Genomic DNA, 20,340 nt, shown 5'->3' with positions numbered 1-20,340 from the left:
CGGGGGGTGGGGCTGGGGCAGTGGGGGCAGTAGTGCAAAAGGGGCGCACGTGCCGGTTCCGGAGGGTGCAGGGATTGCTGTGGTACTCGACAGTTACCTGATAGGGGTTCGGGACACGGATGATGGTGTGGGGTCCCGTGAAACAGCACGAGTTTGTGGGGGGTGGGGAGCTGGGCTATCATAACCGTGTCACCCGGCTTATAGGGGTTGGAGGCGGTGTCAGGGCTGAGGTCCAGGTTGTTTTGGAGGTGGGTCAGGTGGCGTTTGAGGTGGTGTAACGGGTCTGTTGTGGGGGTTGAGGTGGGGGGTTGCAAATGCTGCCAAAGGGGCAGGAGAAGGGGTGTTTCCCTGAACACTCGCTCATATGGTGAAATTCTGTCCTCTCAGGGGCAGAAGTTGATGCCCCATTGCACGATTTTTACAAGGGCGGGCCAGTCGTCATTTTTGGTGGCTTCTTTTCGGGTGCAGAGCTGATTCATCAGTGTGCAATGGCAGCGTTCGCGTATGGCATTTCCTTGGGGCCAGTAAGGGGATGAGTGGGAGATGTTACAACCGAAGATATGGGCCAGCTCCTCCCAGATCTTACTGGTGAATTCGAGTGTGTTATCTGAGTGGATCACTTGCGGGATGCCAAAGTAGGGGAACACATGCCAAAGGAGGGCGTCAGCCACTGCAACAGCATGGTGTTTCTTCACTGGGCAGGCCACGACGAATTTGGAGTACATGTAGATGAAAGTGATCACTTACCTATAGCCTGATTTTGGAGGTAAGGGTCCCACCACATCGATTGCCAACAACTGCCAAGGCCTGTGGGTGGTAATATGGCCCGATGGACCTGCGGTACGGGTGATGTCTTTACCGAGGGCACGGGCGTGGTAGATTTCGATAATTTCCTTGGCAAGGGTGGAAGGATTTGGCACCCAGTAGGTGTCATTGAAGATCTGTAGTAGTTTTTTTGTACCCAGGTGAATGCCGTTGTGGGTGTGCAGGTGTCATAGGGCATCGAGGGCAGTGTCAGGGGCTAGGAGGATATGGCCTGATGGGGTAAGTAGGTGGTCACCCTGGCGATACAGTTTCTTGAAAAAGTGCTGGGGGATCCAAGGTGGTCGCTCTTTGTGATGCCACTGCTGGAGGAGATCTGGCTCCGGCTGGGCAGCATGGATGGGGAGCCAAGAGAGGGCATCCACGTTGGTATGGAGTTTGCCAGGGCAGATCGAGATTTCATAGATGAATTCCTCCAGGGCTTCATGCCATCGGATGAGCTGGCCATTGTGGGTGTCAGACTGCTGCAACCATTGGAGGGACTGGTGGTCAATAATGATAGTGACTTGGGTCCCGGAGAGGTATGCCCGGAAGTGATCAAGTGCCCAGATGATGCCTAGGCACTCTCTCTTGGTGGCGGCATAATTCTTCTCCGCCTGATTCAGGGTCTGGCTGGCGCAGGTGATGATGTGTTTGCGGCCCTCTTGGACTTGTGCTCGCACAGCACCAATGGTAATTAGGGAGACATCTATATAGAGCCGGAATGGGAGGGCATAGTCGGGAAAGGCCACAATGGGGGTGGAAACGAACTTATCCTTAAGCTGTTGGAAGGTGGCTCATCTCTTGTCTGTCCAGAGGAACGGTTCTTCCTTGTGGGTCAGGTCGTGGAGTCGTTTAGCAATGTGGCCAACCCCTTCACAAAACGGCGGTAGTAGGACGTCAAGCCGAGGAAGGCCCAGATCCCGTGAATGTCTTGTGGTGGGGGTATGTCTGTGATGGCACGGAGTTTGTCTGGGTCAGGAGATATGCTGGCCTGGGAGATGACGTGCCCCAGGAATGAGACGGTTCTGGTGGCCAGGACACACTTGGTGGGCCGGAGTTTGAGGCCTGCCTGTCGGATCCTAGTGAAAACCCGGCAGAGGCGCTGCAGGTGGTTGGCCCAGGTCTGGCTGAAAACGATGACGTCATCCAAGTATGTGAGACAGATCTCCCACGTGAGGCCACTGAGGACAAATTCCATTAACCTTGAGAAGGTGGCGGGGGCATTACAGAGGCCAAAAGGCAAAACATTAAACTCATAATGTTTCCCATTGGTGGTCAAGAAAGCGATTTTGCCTCTGTCCTCCTGGCACACAGGGACCTGCCAATACCCTGACTGGAGAATGAGGGTAGAGAACCAGGAGATGCTGTATAGGGAATCTAGGGAGTCGTCTATAGTGGGAGCGGAGTGGCATCCTTGGTGGTTACGTCATTAAGCTGGCGGTAGTCGATGCAGAACCGCATCGCGCCATCCTTTTTCTTCATGAGGACGACTGGGGAGGGCCAGGGGCTGGTGGAGGGGGAGACGACTCCGGCTTAGATCATCTCCTGTACCTGATGGTCTTCCTTTTCCCGCTGTTTGGGGTTCTTCCACCAGGATGGTTGTCGAATTGGTGGGCCCGTCGTATGAATCTTGTCAGCCAGGTAGGTGGTGTGTCCGATGTCAGCTGGTCCTGCCGCGAACAGATCCTGGAAATCCAGGAGCAGGCAGCAGAGGGTGTCTGATTGGTGAGTGGAGAGATGGTTGGGGATAGGAGGCAGGGGGGCGGGGAAGTGGGAGGGGGAGGGGGTGCAGGGCTCGGCTTCCTCCATCTCTCCGATTGAGCCCTTTAGGGAGGGTGAGGGGCAAGGGGGTGAGGTTGGCAATCTGGACTGCAGTCTGATGTGGGGGAAGGAAAGTTGGGGGCAGAAGGCAGGCCGAGAGGCAGGGAGCAGAGGCCGGGGGAGACCAAGGGGCCTCTCCAATACTCCTCTAGGCCTGAGACTCCCTCTGGGTCATGGGTCAGGGAACAGGCATCAGCTTCCGATGGAGGAGCGGCTACAGAATGTCTCCTGCCGTAGGGCCTGGCTACTGGCCATGGCCTTCTAAGGGCGCAGCTACCGGCCGTCGCCAAGGCCTGGCTACTGGCTGTGGCCTGGGGGAGGGAGCAGCTACCAGCGGCTACAGGCCGTCTCCTGATTCCCCTCAGAGCGGCTACAGGCTGTCTCCTGATTCCTCTCAGAGCGGCTACAGGCCGTCTCGAAAAGAGCACCTTCAGAGCAGCTACAGGCCATCTCCTGATGAAGGTGGGAATGGCTACAGGCCATCTCCTGATTCCCCTCAGAGCAGCTACAGGCCGTCTCCTTCAGGAGGGTTGAGTGGCTACAGGCCATCTTGAGCACCTTCGGAGCGGCTACAGGCTGTTTCCTGATGAAGGCGGGAGTGGTTACAGGCTGTCTCCTGATTGCCCTCAGAGCGGCTACAAGTCATCTCCTTCTGGAGGGTTGAGCGGCTACAGGCCGTCTCCTTATTTCCCTCAGAGCAGCTACAGGCCATCTCCTTCGGGAGGATTGAGCGACTACAGGCTGTTTCGAGAAAGACACCTTCATAGCGGCTATAGGCCGTCTCCTTATTGCCCTCAGAGCGGCTACAGGCCATCTCCTTATTGAGAGGTGAGTGACTACAGGCTGTCTCAGAGGTGCTGCCAGGAGCTAGAGAAACAGCTCCACCCCGAAGCTGGTTGGGGAAGGCTCGCCCAGAAGGTAGCCTAGTATTCCTGCTATGGTGGCGACGGGTGAGTTCTGGGTAATAAGGGCGCGCAACCCAGGCGGACTTGTGCCGTTGTCACTCCGAGTCCCTGCGCGCTGTCATTGCTCCTCTATGGGCTCCTTGTGGGGGTGTCTGGGTGCTTTTGGGTACACTATACTGCATTCTATATATATACATATATATATATATATATATATATATACTGTATATATAAATATATATATATATATAAATATATGTATATATATATATATATATATATATATATATATATATATATATATACAGTATATATAATATATATATATATATATATATATATAAATAAATATATATATATATATATATATATATATATATATATATATATACATATATATATATATATATATATATACACACACACAGTATAGTGTGTGTGTGTGTGTTTCTTACCTAATTGTACCTATACAGGAATGAGTCAAGCTGGTAGTCCCATGTATTAAACCATTTTTATCATACATATCCTTTAATTTATTAATAGTTTTGGCACAGTTTCTTTAGGTAGTGCATTCCACTGATCAATTGCCCTATTTGGGAAACTGAATTTCCTTACGTCCTTATCGCTTTTTTTTTTTTTTATGTAGTTCAATTAAGTGTCCTCTTGCTGAAGCTTCCCCACAGGATATACAATACAAGTATATTCAGCTGTGTCTATTTTCTCTTTCCTTGAGATACATTATGAAATACAGCATAGTGTCCCCGGGAATGACCAATCCCCCACACCAGAGATTCAGTGTAGTGCCCCCGGAAACTCACTGACACCCCCACAAGGACCCCATGGAGGAGCAGCAGCAGCACACCGAGACTCGGCGCGACAATGGCACAAGGCAGCCCAGGCCGCCCCACTGTCGCCATAGCAGGAATCCGGCACTACCTTCCGGGTGAAGTTCCACCAAACCATCTCGGGGAGGAGCTGTCTGTCCAGCACCGATCAGTGCCCCTCAGGAGTTGGCCTGTAGCCACTCCCGCCTTCTACAGGAGTGTGCCAGAAGCCTCTCCGAAGGTGTCTTCCCTCTTGGGACGGGCAGTAGCCGCCCACCCCTCGTGAAGGAATCGGCCCAACGCCAACCTGAGGGTAATCAGGAGACTCCCGGTAGCCGCTCCCGCCTTCGTCAGAAGGTCTCCTTCCGGAGACGGTCTGTAGCCGGTCCCACCTTCATCAGATGGCCAGTAGCCATTCTGAAGGTGTTGCCCCCGAGTCGGCCAGTAGTCGCTCGACACCCCTCCTGCAGGAGTTGGCCTGTAGCCGCTCCCACCTTCATCAGACGACCGGTAGCCACTCCGAAGGCGTTGCCCCCGAGTCGGCCTGTAGCCGCTCCTCATACCAGCAGAAGGAGATGACCTGTAGTCGCTCCCGCCTTCGTCAGATGGCTGGTAGTTGCTCCGAAGGTGTCTTAAGGTGTGCTGGTTCCTATTCCCCCTCTCAGGCCATGGCCAGTAGCCAGGCCTCAGTGCCTTATAGTCGCGCCCCTGGGAAGCCACGGCCAGTAGCCGGGCACCACGGCCGGAAGCAGTCAAGAGCAGTCCTGCTGCCCCAGCGTGAGACGAGTGTCCTGTCCCCCGACGCAGTGGACGTGGGAGAGTAGTGGAGAGGCCCTATCGCCTCCCCCGGCCTCTGCTCCCTATGCCTGGCCCTGCAGAAAACCCACCTGACGGACCCTGACGCAGACCGGTGCCGCAGCCCCTCCCTGATGGTACGGCCTGGCTCTGGGGGCTGCAGCCCTTGGGAACTCCAGGCCCTCCCCTGAACACCTGGGCGGGACCTCCCTACGCCCCGACGGCGGAAGACCTCCACCTCTGGCCGAGACCTGACCACAAGGTTCAGGGAGTTGTTCGACCCCAGTCCTGAGGGCCATACTCCTGTTCCCAGTGCGGAGAAATCGGGCCCTTTCGCCACCTGCAGCCCTGGACGAGAGAAGACGCCCCTGCGCGCCATCCCATGCCCTCTCAGCAGGGCCTCCCCTGGCAGTGCCTTTGCCCCGGCAGAACTGTCGCCAGCGTGTTTCCCCGCCACACCCGCCACCAGTAACTTGTGAGACAGTGATTGTGCCCTAAGTACAGTGAGACAGTGATGAGGTGATAGTGTACTTTCCTAGCACCAGGCCAGGGAAATAATGGCCTAATGTACAACAGGGCAGAATAGTGAATAATTCCTGTGAAATCCAAGTGACAGTGCATAAGACTCATGTAGGACTCCCTTCATGTTATGATCAGCATAACGTCCAAGCCGTGGAACTCACATTAGTAATTTATCCAAATGTCCCTTGCTCTTAGAAAATAATAAATCGAACGCGCTATCAATACCCTCCACTTCATATTACTATAAACATAATTAGACCCCAGTGCCTTACACCCTCCCCTAGTGAGCGTTACCTTAAACTTCTCCCCACACGCACAACAACCTTGGACCGTATCGTGATGATTAACAAGTAACCCTTTGCACTTAGAAAATATAAAGTGAACGTGCTATCATTAACCTCTGCCTCATACTACCATAAATACTAATTAGACCTTATACCCTCCCCTAGTGAGCCCTATCACTCACTCCTCCACGTGCATCGAGACCCTGGACTATACTAATCCTGTACGCTATGCTTTGAGTGTTATCCCACGTACTGACTACCGTAGTATCCTACGAGATACTGAGAATCTAGTTGTAAGAGTTTGAAATTGACCAAATATTGTGCTGTATCATCTGCTGTTGTCCCCTGTCTGACTAAGTAATACACGTGTAAAGGTTATTGCCTAAAGTTTTTGTGTCCTGCCTCTCTTATTTGTCCAAAGCCCCGGTCTTGAAAGAGGACCCTGCTACACATTAGGTGTTCTAGGAGCGAGAAGTCGAGCCTTAAACACCTAGCATTACACATTTATATAGCATAATCATGATTCCTCGTTTCCATCTCTCCTGTAGTGTTGGTAGATTCTATTTTTCTAGTCTTTCTTCGTAGCTTAGATCCCTTAAGCTTGGTACCCATCTTGTAGCTGCCCTTTGCACTTTTTAAAATTTATGTGTGTTTTTTGAGATGAGGATTCCAGACAACTGATGCATACTCCAGGGTTGGTCTGATGAATGCTGTTATGATCTCTCAGCAGGTCTTCACCTATATATGTGAATGCTGTTCTTATTAAAATGCAGTATAGTGCCACAGAGGGCAACCTAGCACCCCCAGAGGGAGCCCACCGAGGAGCACCAACAGCACGCCGGGACTCAGGGCGACAACGACATAAGTCCACCTGGGCCACGTGCCCCTATGACCCAGAGCTCGCCTGCCACCACCATAGCAGCAATACAAGACTACCTTCCGGGCGAGCCGTCCCCAACCAACTACGGGGTGCTGTACCTCCAGCTCCAGTCAGCACCCCTGAGACGGCCGGTAGCTGCTCAACCTTCCTACAGGAGACGGCCTGCAGCTGCTCTGGAGCAAAACAGGAGACAGCCTGTAGCCCCTCCCGCCTTCGTCAGGAGACGGCCTGTAGCCGCTCTGAAGGTGCCTCTAATGAGATGGCTTGTAGCCGCTCAACCCTCCTGCAGGAGACGGCCTGTAGCCGCTCCAGAGGGAATCAGGAGACGGCCTGTAGCCGCTCCAGAGGGAATCAGGAGACGGCCTGTAGCCACTCTTGCCTTCGCCAGGAGACGGCCTGTAGCTGATCTGAAGGTGCCCCTAACGAGACGGCTTGTAGCCGCTCGACCATTCTACAGGAGATGGCCTGCGGCCGCTCCTGCCTTCGTCAGGAGACGGCCTGTAGCTGCTATGAAGGTGCCCCTTGAGAGACAGCCTGTAGCCGCTCAGCCCTCCTGCAGGAGACGGCCTGTAGCTGCTCCAGAGGGAATCAGGAGACAGCCTGTAGCCGCTCTGAAGGTGCCCCTGAGTTGGCCTGTAGTCACTCCTTCCCCCAGGCCACAGCCAGTAGCCGGGCCTTAACGACGGCCTGCAGCCGCGCCCCCAAAAGGCCACGGCCAGTAGCCATGCCCTACGGCAGGAGTTGGCCGGCAGCCGCTCCTCCATCAGGTGCTGACTCCTGTTCACTAACCTACGACCCAGAGGGAGCCCCCAGCCTGCAGGAGTACTGGAAAGGCCCCGTGACTTCCACCGGGCTCTTCTCCCTGCAGCCGGATCCGGAGAGGACTCGCCTGACGGACCCCAACATAGGCCGACGCCGCAGCCCTCTCCTAACGGCGTCTCCGAACACCGGGGACCGCAGCCCTTGGGACCTCCAGACCGCCCCCAGGACCCCTGAGCGGGACCTCCCTACGCCCAGACGCCGGAGATCTTCATTCTCCATCAGGCGCCTAAGCAAGAAGTTCAGGCAGCTATTCGGGCCGAGCCCCGAGGGGCAGACTCCCGCCCCAAGCCCCGAAAGTTCGGGACCCTTCGTCACCAGCAGCCCCATATGAGAGAAGAGACCCCTATGAGTGATCCCGTGGCCCCTGAACACAAAGGCCCCCAGCGGAACCCAGCCCCGTCGGTAGGGAGGCTGGGTCACCTCCGCTGCCATTGCACCTGACTGCCACGATGCCCAGACCCGAATGGAGTGACAGAGAAAGCACAGTGTCCATGATTTAGTGACGTGAAGGCAGAGCAGTGAATTAACCATATCAAGGAAGTCAATGAGAGAAAAACCAGTGACAATATAAAAATGGTGGAGTGAATAAGGTACGGTACGGTAACAGTGAAACCGTCAACACGACCAAGCACTGAAATACGGGTCTATTACAGTGAATACGCTACCATCTGATAACGCCGCATCATACTAAAATCCTACCAGACCCCAGTGCTAAAGTTATAATTATCAACAGTGAAGTGGTACCACCCACTCCCCAAACATATAACTTGACCCTCCTGCAATAAGAGTATATAAACCTCTGTCCTAAGTGCTATTCACCTTGCCCGACCTCGACCTGAGTAGTATCCTGCATTACTAATAACCCATATCTAGGCCTAAGAATTACAATTGTCCAGTGTATCTGTATTCATGACATCTACCCGTCCCACTGTGGAATTCAGTAATACACATGTAAGGTTGTTACCTTGAGTTTTTGTGTCCTGCCTCTCTCCTATTTGTCTAAGCTCCCGTCTAGAAAGAACCCAGCTACACACTAGGCGTTAGAGCGACGGGAAGCCGCCCCTAAAACACCTAGCATTACACTCATATTAGCAAGCAATGTACACATGTTACATACCTTCTCACTGATGTGGTCAGCCGGATATCGTCTGCTATTGATAATCACTCCTAGGTCCTTCTCCCTTTCTGATATGTGTAGGGTTGATCTTCATGACTTATAATCCCAATCTGGTCTTTTCTCACTTTTACCAAACTTCACTTGTCCACATTAAATTCCATTTGCCATATGTTGCTCCATTCATGAAGCTTATTAATTCTTCTTGTAGCTCTTTCCAAGAATCTGTGTTTGTAATTTTCCTTTGTAGTTTTGCATCTGCAAACATATTTAGATAGCTTCCATTCCCAATGTTACTATGTAATTTGTATGTACTAGAACAAGACGAGTTGTCGGTTCTGGGTAAACATGGCCAGTGCACTCTGCCATGTACTTAAAAACTTAAGGTATATGTATCTTTTAATTTAATTTAGCATTTGCACTGAAAAAGACGTGATAACTTTAATTCTCTGCGGCTGGAGGGAAGGAGCCGCCATGTTGGCGATGACGTCAGCATTCACACTGCAGACGACGCTCCAATCCATTACACAATACTTTACCAGCAACAGAGATGATAGTTGTGCCTATATGGTCACCGTAGATCCAAACTACCCCCTTCAGGTATGTTGTGAAGGAATATTTTTCATGGTGTAAATGGGTGGTACTTGTTAGGTAAGTAAAATGTGGTGAAATCGACCAGAAGTAGCTTACAGCTACACCATTCCCGAGCGGTGCTCGTACTTCATGAGGTGGGAAGTGTTAAATGTATGCTGCACAGTATCACTTGTATGAGTTTATGATGGTATTATGCTCATATTTAATATCTGACCTCTTCATTATTAGTTTTCTGAAGAAAAAAAAGTTTCAGTGACTCAACTACAGTACTTGTGTGACGAAATAACGAATCGGCGGTCATTTACCGAATCAACACCGAATTGGCACTTTTTAGTTGGTGTTATAGATTTTATCACCACAGAAGTTCATACTCACCTAATTATTCGAAATCTGGTCAAATTTTTTTTATTTAACTTTACCTTTTAAAAAATTTGGATTCACAGTGAAAAAGGGCTAAAATTAGCGGAAGTGTTTCTCCTTTAGCTGAACAGCTTGCCTTGGCAGACTTCTGCTTTATATAATTATTAATTTAACATACAAATGCACTTATTTGCACTTTAAATCAGTATCTGTGCAAAACAGATGTGTGTCAAGGCATGTTGGCGATCTAAAGTAGAAATACCCGCTAACCTTAGCACGTTTTTGCTCTGACTCCTAATATTCTATTAATAATTAAATAAAGCATAGTTTTTTTTACTGAATTTCAGATAATTAGGTGTGTATGAACCTATATGATGAAGAATATAATATTTTCACAACAGTAAAGACTGCATTCCAGCACTGGGAACTTCCGACGAGCAGCCAGCCACCACTGCTTTCGTTTATTGTTCTTGGCTAGTATACAGAGGAATAATTTCCCTACTGTGCTTTTGTCAGTGCACTTACACATTGGAACGAAACATTAGCAATTATTCCTCTTGTCACTGGACATTCTTAGAGGTCAGAAATAAGCACAATGTATCCTGGTTAAACGTTAACAAAGCAGACTATGCTGCCTCAGTGTGACTAGTGACGTCACGACCAATCACAGGCCGTTTCAGTGTCACGTGATTTTTCGGCTACTTTATCTATTATTTTTTCATGTTTCTGCACATTTTTATTGGAACTAATGGTTGACATAGTTATTTTCTGAGTATCTAACTTCAAAAAAAATTTGACCGGAAACTCGTCTAGGGAACTCCGCTTGTCACTTCCCTCCATGATGAGTAATTTCCCTTTAGTACTGGTCTCATGTCCCTTTTTCTGAGAAAACCCTGCATCCAACAGTACAGTTTGCAGAGGGAAACCTGTACTGTACACAGGAAAAATCATCTGGTAAATTACCAATATGCTGGGAATCGAACCAGGGACTCTCAGGTGAGAGCCAGGCAGCATACCACTACACCACGACCAGTAACTCACGTTGTCACAATCTTGTAACCAAGGTCCCTCCGCCCCCACTGTGGGCATCAAGAGGATGAGTTAACCCCCTGGCACCGGGCAAGTAGATGCTTTTAATCTATCCCAAGCACTACGGCAAGTCAGAATTGGTAATTTACCAGATGAGTACAGTTTGCCTTGGATACCTCCCTGATGGTACAGTCTCCATAAAAGTCTTTGGTGTGATAATCTGTCAAATGCTTTCTTGAAATCTAAATAGATACTGTCCACCCATCCCTCTCTTTTCTTTAATGTTTCTGTAACTCTATAATAGATTAGTAACTCTATAGTAGATTAGTAACCCATGATTTTCCCTTCCTAAAACCGAACTGCCCATCTGAAAGTCAGCACAGGTTCAAGCAAGGACGATCCTGCCTCACAAACTTCTTGTCATTCTTCTTGGAAGGCAGTAGATAGCGATAAAGCTTACGATATTATTTATCTGGACTTTATTAAAGCTTTTGATAGGGTCCCACACGAAAGGTTTGTTAGAAAGGTTCGAGCATACGGTATTGATAGAGATATCTTAAAATGGATAGAATCCTGGCTGAAAGGGCGAAAGCAGAGAGTATTAATAAATGGAACTAAGTCGGATTGGGGATTAGTAACTAGCAGTGTAACACGGCTCAGTACTCAGTCCCTTATTATTTATCATATAAGCCATATAAATTATCTAGACTTAGGAATCACTAGTAGTATCTGCAAATTTGCCGACGATACAAAAATAAGACGTATCATTAACTTGACTGACGATTACCATAACATACAAAAGGACCTCGCTATATTGTCCGAATGGTCTAAAACTTGGCAAGTGGAACTTAACGTTGAAAAATGTAAAGGCAAGACCATTGGAGATACTAAATACAGCTTTGATAACAAAGGGATGTAATCCCCGAGCTAAGCACCTATGGCCGTATAGTCACGCTAGGTTACAGGAGCGTGCTACCACTTCCGGCACGGCAGTCGTGGGCGAGGCTCGAACTCACGACAACCCCCCCCCCCTTGGCTACGAGCTTAACCCTCTACCTCTGAGCCATAGGCCTAGTGCCCCCTGCTTTGATAACAAAGAAATTAGCAAATAGGAATGCGAGAGATCTAGGAGTTATGGTTAGTAACGACCTCAAACCAAGGCAACAGTGTATTAATGCAAGAAATAAAGCAAATGGGGTCCTAGGATTTATTTCGAGAAGCGTGAGCAATAGGTCATCAAAAACTATACTGCAACTTTAGCTAGTATTAGTAAGGCGACATTTAGACTACGCAGTACAATTGGGTGTCTTTACTATACAATGGATATTAACTCGTTAGAAAATGTACACAGATGAACGACAAAAATGATACATGATGTTCGGAACCAGTCATATGAAGACAGACTGGAAAGACTCACTAGCGAGGCATAGAGTAAGGGGAGACTTAATTGAGGTGTTTAAGTGGATGAAAGGTATAAATAAGGGAGATATTAGCAAGGTACTTAAAGTGAGCATACAGGATAGAAGTAATGGTTTCAAACTATAAAAATTCCGTTTCAGTAAGGAAATAGGTAGAAATTGGTTTGGTAATACAGTAGACGCATGGAATAGGCTACCTAGTAAAGTAGTTGCTGCCTTTTCATTGGAAGTTTCAAATATAGGCTAGATAAGCATATGACAAGGGGTGGGTATAAAAAAAAAATTATAATCAATACTAATTCATACTTTTTCCTTTTTAGATTACACTATGATGGTCTCTCTTCTCCTTTCACACTTTCCTATAAAATGGCCACGCCAGTTTTTCTATACTGCATGGTTTTCTTTCTGACTTTTTCCTGCCATTTTCGGCTGGAGGGTTTGGAGGGTGGGGGAGAGCCTTCTTCTTTGCTGCCCTTACCTCATTATAGTAGTTCAGTTACTCTTCTAGGAGCTGCCTAGCATGGGCCAACCGGCCTACTGCAGTTATCCTCTCTTCTTATATTCTTAAGTTCTGTTATCATACTGTGTTCTTCTAGATGGTTTACCCAAACTTTTCTTACCAGCTTTTCTATTATTTTACAACACTGGTCAGTGATGCTAGTCAGTAGTTGAGTGGATTCTGCGTATTCCCTTTCTTGAATAGGGGAACGATGTTTGCTTTCTTCCAAATACTGCATCAGGTAGTTTACCTTGACCTAAGGATTCCTTGAATATTAAGTACAATGGTCTTCTTAACTTCTGCACATTCATGTAGCACCTAACCTGAAATTTCATCAGGACCATTTGCTTTTCCTTTGTCTAATTTTTTAAATTCTTCCTGTACTTCTTTTTCTGATACTTATGCATTTGGTAATATGTGTGGGCATGCATGTTCTGTATCATCTCTTTCAAAATTATTTTCATTTGTAAAAATTTGAATTTTTTGTTTTGTGCTTCTTTCTCTTGTGCATAAATGATCCCCTCATCCGTAATGGACTGTATCACTACTTTTATTTATAATGTGTTCCTCATACTGTCTCTGAGCCTCCCTCTTTACCTTTGTATAATTATTTCTTGCCTGTTTATAGTTGTTATATGCCCTCTCACTATTGTCTCTTTTGTATCTATTCCACAGCGTCTTTTTTTTTTTTTTTTTTTTTTTTTTTTTTTTTTTTAACATTCTGTATTAAACCATTTTTATATTTTCATTTTTGCTAGGGGATGTAATTTTAGACTCCTATTTCATAAAAATCAAAGAATTTTCTATATATAATATTTTTAAAATCTTTTCCTCTAGGCTCCTTTTCCCAATGTTTTTGAGAAGCACTTCTTCAGGTCATGATAGTTGCCCTTTTTGTAGACCGAGGATGAGGTGGAGGGATGGAGTTGAGAGGTATATGAGGGAGGGGGGGGTTGAGTCGGGGGGGAGGGTAGTCAAATGGTGGGGGACAGAGCGACTTGGAGGCGTTTTGTCTGTGGCCACCCTTTGCGGGATTAGGGCGTCGGGCTATAGATAGATAGATAGATAGACTTTTTGTAACTCTCATTACTGGTAACTATGTCATATGCAATCCTGAGGTTGCAATTTAATACTGCATGGTCACTTTTGCCGAATGGAGGGTGGCACATTATACTGTCAATACCATATTCTTGCCTAGTAAATATAAGATCTAGTACTGATGGATCATCAAGTCCTCTTTTTCCAGTGTTTTCCTTTACTTGCTATGATAGGAAAAATTCCTGCACAAGATCTAGGAGCTTTTGATCCCAACAGCTTCTTACATCTAGAGTATTCCAATTCATATTTGTATTGAAATCTCCAGTTAATATATTTCTTTCAGATTTCTCTGTAGTAATGTTCTTAAACTCTGAATTGTACTTTCTGCCAGGTCTTCATATTCACCTCTTTCCCAAGTGTTTGTTTTGGGTGGCATGAATAAATTTGCCACAATTAATTTCCCTTCAGATGTGTTAATTTCCAATGCAGTCAGTTCTACTTGTGAAGATATATCTAGTTTTATTTTACTGACGTAGATTTTTCATTGTTAAGATTATAATTCCTCCTCCCTTTCTTAAATTTCTCTCGCTTCTTCATACATTGCATTTCTCTAGGTTTAGGGTGTCGTTTGATATCTTTGGGGTTAATTTTGTTTCAGTTAGGAAATATGTGGTTCCCTTTCTTTGGTATAGCCTTTCATCTCTAATAATTTAGACACCATTCCAACTAAATTTGAGTACATCAACTAATTATACTGTTTACATACTTGCCATAACTTGAGTCTACTACCTTCCTTCTTTTTATTCCCTGTTGGTTATTTACCACTTTCTTACCTGCAATCGAATTACTTTGTAAAAATATTTACTCTTCCTCTGATCTTCCCTCGTTCTTTGTTTTTGCTCCCTACCTCTTCTCCACTAGTATTCCCAAATCCTCTTGAGTTGGGCATCTTTTCATCCATCTATCTGTCTATTGCCAGACGCCTTAATCCTGTACGGGGTGGCCACAAACAAAACGCCTCCACGTCGTCCTGTACCCCGCCATTTCACTGCCCTGCTCCCAACTCACACCCACCTCTCTCGTATACCTCTCCACTCCATCCCTCCATCTCATCCTTGGCCTCCCCCTCCCCCCCTCCACCTCACTCACATACAATCTCCTTGTCAGTCTCTCACCCTCCATCCACTCCACATGGCCAAACCACCTCAATGTGTTCCTCCTAATGTTCCTATCACATCCACATCCACACCACAATGCTCCTTTATATCCTCATTTGTCAGCCTGTCTCTCCATGTGACTCCACAGGCTCCTTTTAAATAACTTATTTCCACTGCTCTCACTCTTGAATTGTGTCCTTCCAACAATGTTCAAGCTTCACTTCCATACGTTAGAGTTGGAATCGCAATACTGTCATGTAGTAATTTTTTCACTTCTATGTTTCTCATCACTGCTTTCAAGAACCCAGCAACCTTTCTTCGCTGTTGTACCCTTTCAAGCACTTCACCCTCCAAACTTCCATCCTTACTCATCACACTCCCCAAATACTTATATGTACTCACATTTTCCATTTCATCCATACTTTTTAAAATTCCTTTTTCCATGAGTTTGCATTTTTTCAGTATTTCGTCCACAGTGTTCACACTCTGGAAGGTTACTTCCAGGGGCCTTGACTTACTTCTCTCTTATTTCCCTAGTCCTTTGCATTCCTCTATGTCATTATCACAGATTTCCTCTGATACTTCCTTCAAATTACTCATTCTATCTGCCATCTCCGTTTCATCTCTCAAAATTTTGTTTTTTATATCTTCTTTATTTATACCAGTGATTACTATAGATTTGTTGATATATGCAAAATCTCTGACCAATTTGGGGTTGTTTTGAATTATTATTTTTTCACTTCCTTGCTAATGCTTTTTTCTTCGACTCTTGTTTCCAAGTCTTTCCCTACTCTCACCATTTCAGCATATGTATTTTCCACAGCATCTTTGTAACTTTGCCTCACGTCATTCACCTGGGTTATCTTCTCTTCAGTAACACTGCTTTGGTCTATTAGACTGCTTGCTCGCCTAATTGTCTGTGTATCATTTCTGAACTCCTCCATACATCATTTCAGCATACGTAGATTCCACAGCATCTTTGTAACTACATCACTCCATTCACCTGGGTTATCTTCTCTTCAATAACATTGCTTTGGTCTATCAGACTGCTTGCTTGCTTAATTGTCTGTGTATCATTTCTGAACTCCTTCATAATATTCTCATGGCTGACAGCTGTACTTGCCATTTCACTAATCTTCCTTCTAAGGAACCCACCTCAACTGACAGCTCATCTATTGTTGTGTCTTTTTTAATTCCTTTACTAATTTTTCATTTTCTTCCTTCTGCATTCACAATTGCTTCTTAATTGCATCCATTTCACTCTGGAAAGCCTTTTCCAGCATGTTCACCCTCTCTACTGGTTTGTTATATGTTTCCACTTCAACTAGTTCCTGGTAGAAATCATCATCCTGTTTTTTTACTTTCATCCTTTTTCTTAGCTTCTTCTATATTCACTTTACTAAAGATGGTGGTCATCTTTTGGTATTACTGAGAAAAAATTTTACTTACAAGTATGCATCTCCTTGGTACTCACCTGTGATAGGCATGTGGGTGTGTTTGTTTTAGCAATTTTATTATAGTCTATATCTTACCAGTGTCCAAGCTGACATGTCTCATATGTGATGTTTTGAATCACTTCCATAAAATGTATCTGAGTACAGTCATGCCTCAGGAACTCGGACTAACTGGGGGAAACTCAGTCCGTCTTAAGCAATTGTCCAACCTACTCGGGTTTGTACTCTAAATCCACATAAATCAGTAGGATCTCGCCAATAACGAATTCGACAATAACTAAGTTGAATAGATACCCAGTTTCCATGATAACGTTTGGGTTCACTTGAATAACGGTTATTTCACAAAGGCCAAGTTATTTTACGACAAATATGTCCATAACAAGATAAGGAATGAAACAGACAAACATGAAGTGGTGAAGGAAATCGCCGAAAATGTGAGCAGTAGCAAGGAAGAGATGGAGGATCCTCCCCTCACCACCACCCCTGACTCACCCGCCACTGTCTCCTCCACCTCCACTGCCCCACCTGACTCTCCAGCCGGCTCCCCCTCCACCTCCACAGCCCCACTTGACTCACCTGACCACCTGGCATACCTTCAACCCTGACCATAATTACTGTTGCTGAATTCTGGAAGAAATATAACATTCGACAGACTGTAAATTTCTTCGCCAAAGCCTGGAATAATACGACATTGGCAACGTTGAACAAGCGTGGTCAGCACTCCTGCCACAACTCAAGTCTGGTGAGACAAAGAGAAAGCAGCCATCAGAATCAATGACTAATGACTGCACATGTAAATCAAATTTCGAGAAAATGCCAGAAACATTATCACGACTGAGTGGATGCCCGCCATCAGTCACTATCACACGTTCTTTCACAACGCCAGACAGCCAAGGAAGAACAACAGAGAGGGATTTATTAGATGATGACACTGATAATATTGGAAAATTTCCTGAAGATTTTGACTTTGTGGGGTTTGATGAAATGTTGATGGAAACAGGTAACCCTGGCATGAAAGGCAGGAGTGGGGACCAGGCCAGTGAGGGGTCAGGGGGTATGCTGCAATGGCCTTCATGCACAAGCCTCATAATCATCACACCAAACACCTTATTAACTCATTTAAGGTGAGTTTTATATTACTCATGACAGTTTACCAACTAATCTTATTATTTCAGCTAAAAAGAAAGTAGTGACAGGAAGGTCCAAATGGGAAAAATGGGTAAATGTCGTGGAGTGGTGGCACCAATAAACACATACATGTATTTTAATGTCAGGCAGATAACGTTATCACTAATAATGGCATTTTTCTGGCACCAATTAGACGTTATTGGCAAGATCCTACTTGTACATGAGTTTGTACTCTAAATCCGCATAAAGCATCACATTTTCATGCATACAAGTATTAAGGTATACCAAAGTACAATATATTAAAACTATGACATCTCTTAACATTACAGTAACCCCCCCCCCCCAAATTTGCAAGGGTTACATTCCAAACCCCCTCACTAATTCTTGAAATTCAAGATGCCTTCCTGAAAATGACAGTTACCGGTAACTGCATAGCCTATGAACCACTGTTTCTATAATGCATTACCCATAAATAAACATTTCTTTTTAAATCTGTTTCCCCATTGAATTTAGCTGTTCAGCTGTGACAACTCTTGTTTGATTCAAGGTAATGGCAGAAGGGACTGTCCTAAGTGTTTAAATCTAATCTAATCTTGCTTAACTGTACCAAATAAATTAACCAAACCTAACCTAACCTACAGTTGGGAAATTGGGAAATGAAATCCATATTTGAGTACGATGAGTAAGTTTCTTCCACTACGCTGGAAACAAACAATCGTAGGTCTGGCTTAACAGCTTAACCCCTCAATGGCTGTGGGTTCAGAAATATGCGTGTGTTCCAGCCCCGGAACAATTTTTGAAGTTCTAAAATCAATTGATTTTTCTTGAAGATTTGAAGAGAATCGTCTGGTGCACCTAGGATTGTGTTAAAGCTTCCTAAATCCATCCTATGATGCACTATGATTCACAGAAATCATAAAATTACAGTGCTTGTGCCATATGGGTGAAAACATTCGAGATTAAGAAACCGCCTGACTGCTTGGGATGGTAGCGTTGGGTCGTGTACACATACCAGTGACCTACGTTCCCTTCCGATAATTATTCACAGTTTTTTTTATAGTTCACGCTAACTTGACATCACTGACACCGGTACTGTGAAGGATTGTTCAACGGGAGTTATTAAGAGGTTAATGGAATACATTACTGTTTGCATACATACTCTCTCTTTCACATATAAACAAAAAACCAACAAAAGATTAAGCACTGAATTTACATTTAACTTTCAGCAGAAAGACCTTACCAGTTCAGTTCATATTACCGCAGTTTTCTGTATTTTTCCGACTATTTTTTAAAGAAAGAACTGGCTAATAAGTGAACTTGACGATTAGTGAGCTCGGCAATTATGGCATTCTATAGTAGTAATAAAATATGCCACCAAAGAATACGGTGAGTTTAGTAAGAGAATAAAAGGTAAAGAATAAGGTGAGGATTCCGGTAAGTCAGTGGTTTTTGGAACATATTTTCCTTAACAGAATTGTACTAGCGTTAATGGAAATTTTCCTTTAAGTAGGTCAAATATATACTGGGGGGGGGGGGAGTTTATTTTGTATTTTTCTTTTTCTTTTTTTTTTTACCCCTAAAGTGCTAACAGGATTGATTGATCCTTTTTCAGGATTACGCAAGATACCAAATGTGATCAATAAAGGGGCAATTGGGAAAAACTGCAGGCACTAGGCTCCGCTCCAATAGTGCCATATATCGATGCCAACCAATGAGAACTAAGTCCTGAGGAGGGAGAAGCCGGGCCCGTATCCTTGGTAGCGCAGGGGGGTTGAGGGGGGGATTCCCCCACCGCCCTCTCGCCGCCATCCTCTACCCCAATACCTTTGTTCCCTCTCCCCTCTTGCCTCTGACTGCCTCCTGTTCCCTCCCTCTCCCTCCCCCTCCCCCTCCCCCACCATCCTCCATCATGCCGTCATGGGTGTTGGGAGTGAATGAGGAACACTGACATAATTATTTTGCATGCTATTGTTAGGGGAAAAAAAAAAAAAAAAATGAGCTGGAAAATTCTGATGGAAGGGTGTAGGAGGGGAGGTGAGGAAGAGAAGGGGGTGAGGAAAGTCATGGGAGGGGAGGAATGAGGGAGGAATGGGGTGGGAGCACATAGAGAACAGGAGTTGCACCGCCTGGAAGGCCAGCTTTTTTCAGCTTTGATGGGCTATAGCTCATGAACCAGGTGGTATAAAATGCTCTGGTTTGCAGCATAAGGTGTGTAAATTCAAGCTCTAAACTTGGGCAAAACACTTTGTATTTCTATAAGAGTTGAAAAATTGGCTCCATATACAGGTTTCCATGCCTGTACGGTCAGTCAAACTGCCTACCCTAGAGGTTAAGGAAGAAATCGCTAGTTAGTGGAGTCGTCAATTATGAATTCGGCGGTTATGGAATTCTACTGTGTATTTATGACAACTGTGCAAAGGAAAATTTTTATGACGTTACATACCGTAACTTTGATTTTTTTGTATGCCTGCTTAGTGACGCCCCTGTCCAACCTACGAGGGGATCCGAGCTATAAGTGTCTGACTTACTGAGGCTTGACTGTAATGTTGTATTCACTCCCCTGTGACTTCAATGTAGTCCTTATTTCTGAACATTTTTTTTACAACAGACACTTGCAGCTTTATGGAAATCTTGCTATACTGAGGGGGATCCAATATACATTACACATATCCCCTGCTCGTTGCCACTCTCAACCACAGCTGCTACTGATACAAAACACAGGCTCACCAACCGTTAGAGAAGCTCTGGGAAACATATCAGTCACTGTACCTACTGTTTCCAACTGAAGCACTGGAAAAGGTAACAATACAGGTGTTCATGGCACATTAACATTATTTTACATGTTGTTTTTGCAAAATATATACCTGTCAAAAAGACAAATAACACACAAAA

At 45.7% G+C, this 20,340-nt stretch overlaps 1 protein-coding gene across 1 annotated transcript; it reads right to left on the bottom strand.

The window, feature by feature from the left end:
* Positions 1-383: 383 nt before the first annotated feature.
* On the bottom strand, positions 384-725 carry LOC145406741 (uncharacterized). The gene has a single exon (XM_080277838.1). It carries the CDS (start codon positions 723-725, stop codon positions 384-386), a length of 342 nt encoding a protein of 113 aa, XP_080133964.1.
* Positions 726-20,340: the final 19,615 nt, after the last annotated feature.

The sequence above is a fragment of the Coenobita brevimanus genome, chromosome 71 (assembly GCF_032717465.1).
Source record: "Coenobita brevimanus isolate Jiangsu-jjx chromosome 71, ASM3271746v2, whole genome shotgun sequence".
Classification (NCBI taxonomy): domain Eukaryota; kingdom Metazoa; phylum Arthropoda; class Malacostraca; order Decapoda; family Coenobitidae; genus Coenobita; species Coenobita brevimanus.
The sequence above is the reverse complement of the archived record's forward strand: the minus strand, read 5'-3'. Positions and strand labels throughout refer to the sequence as shown.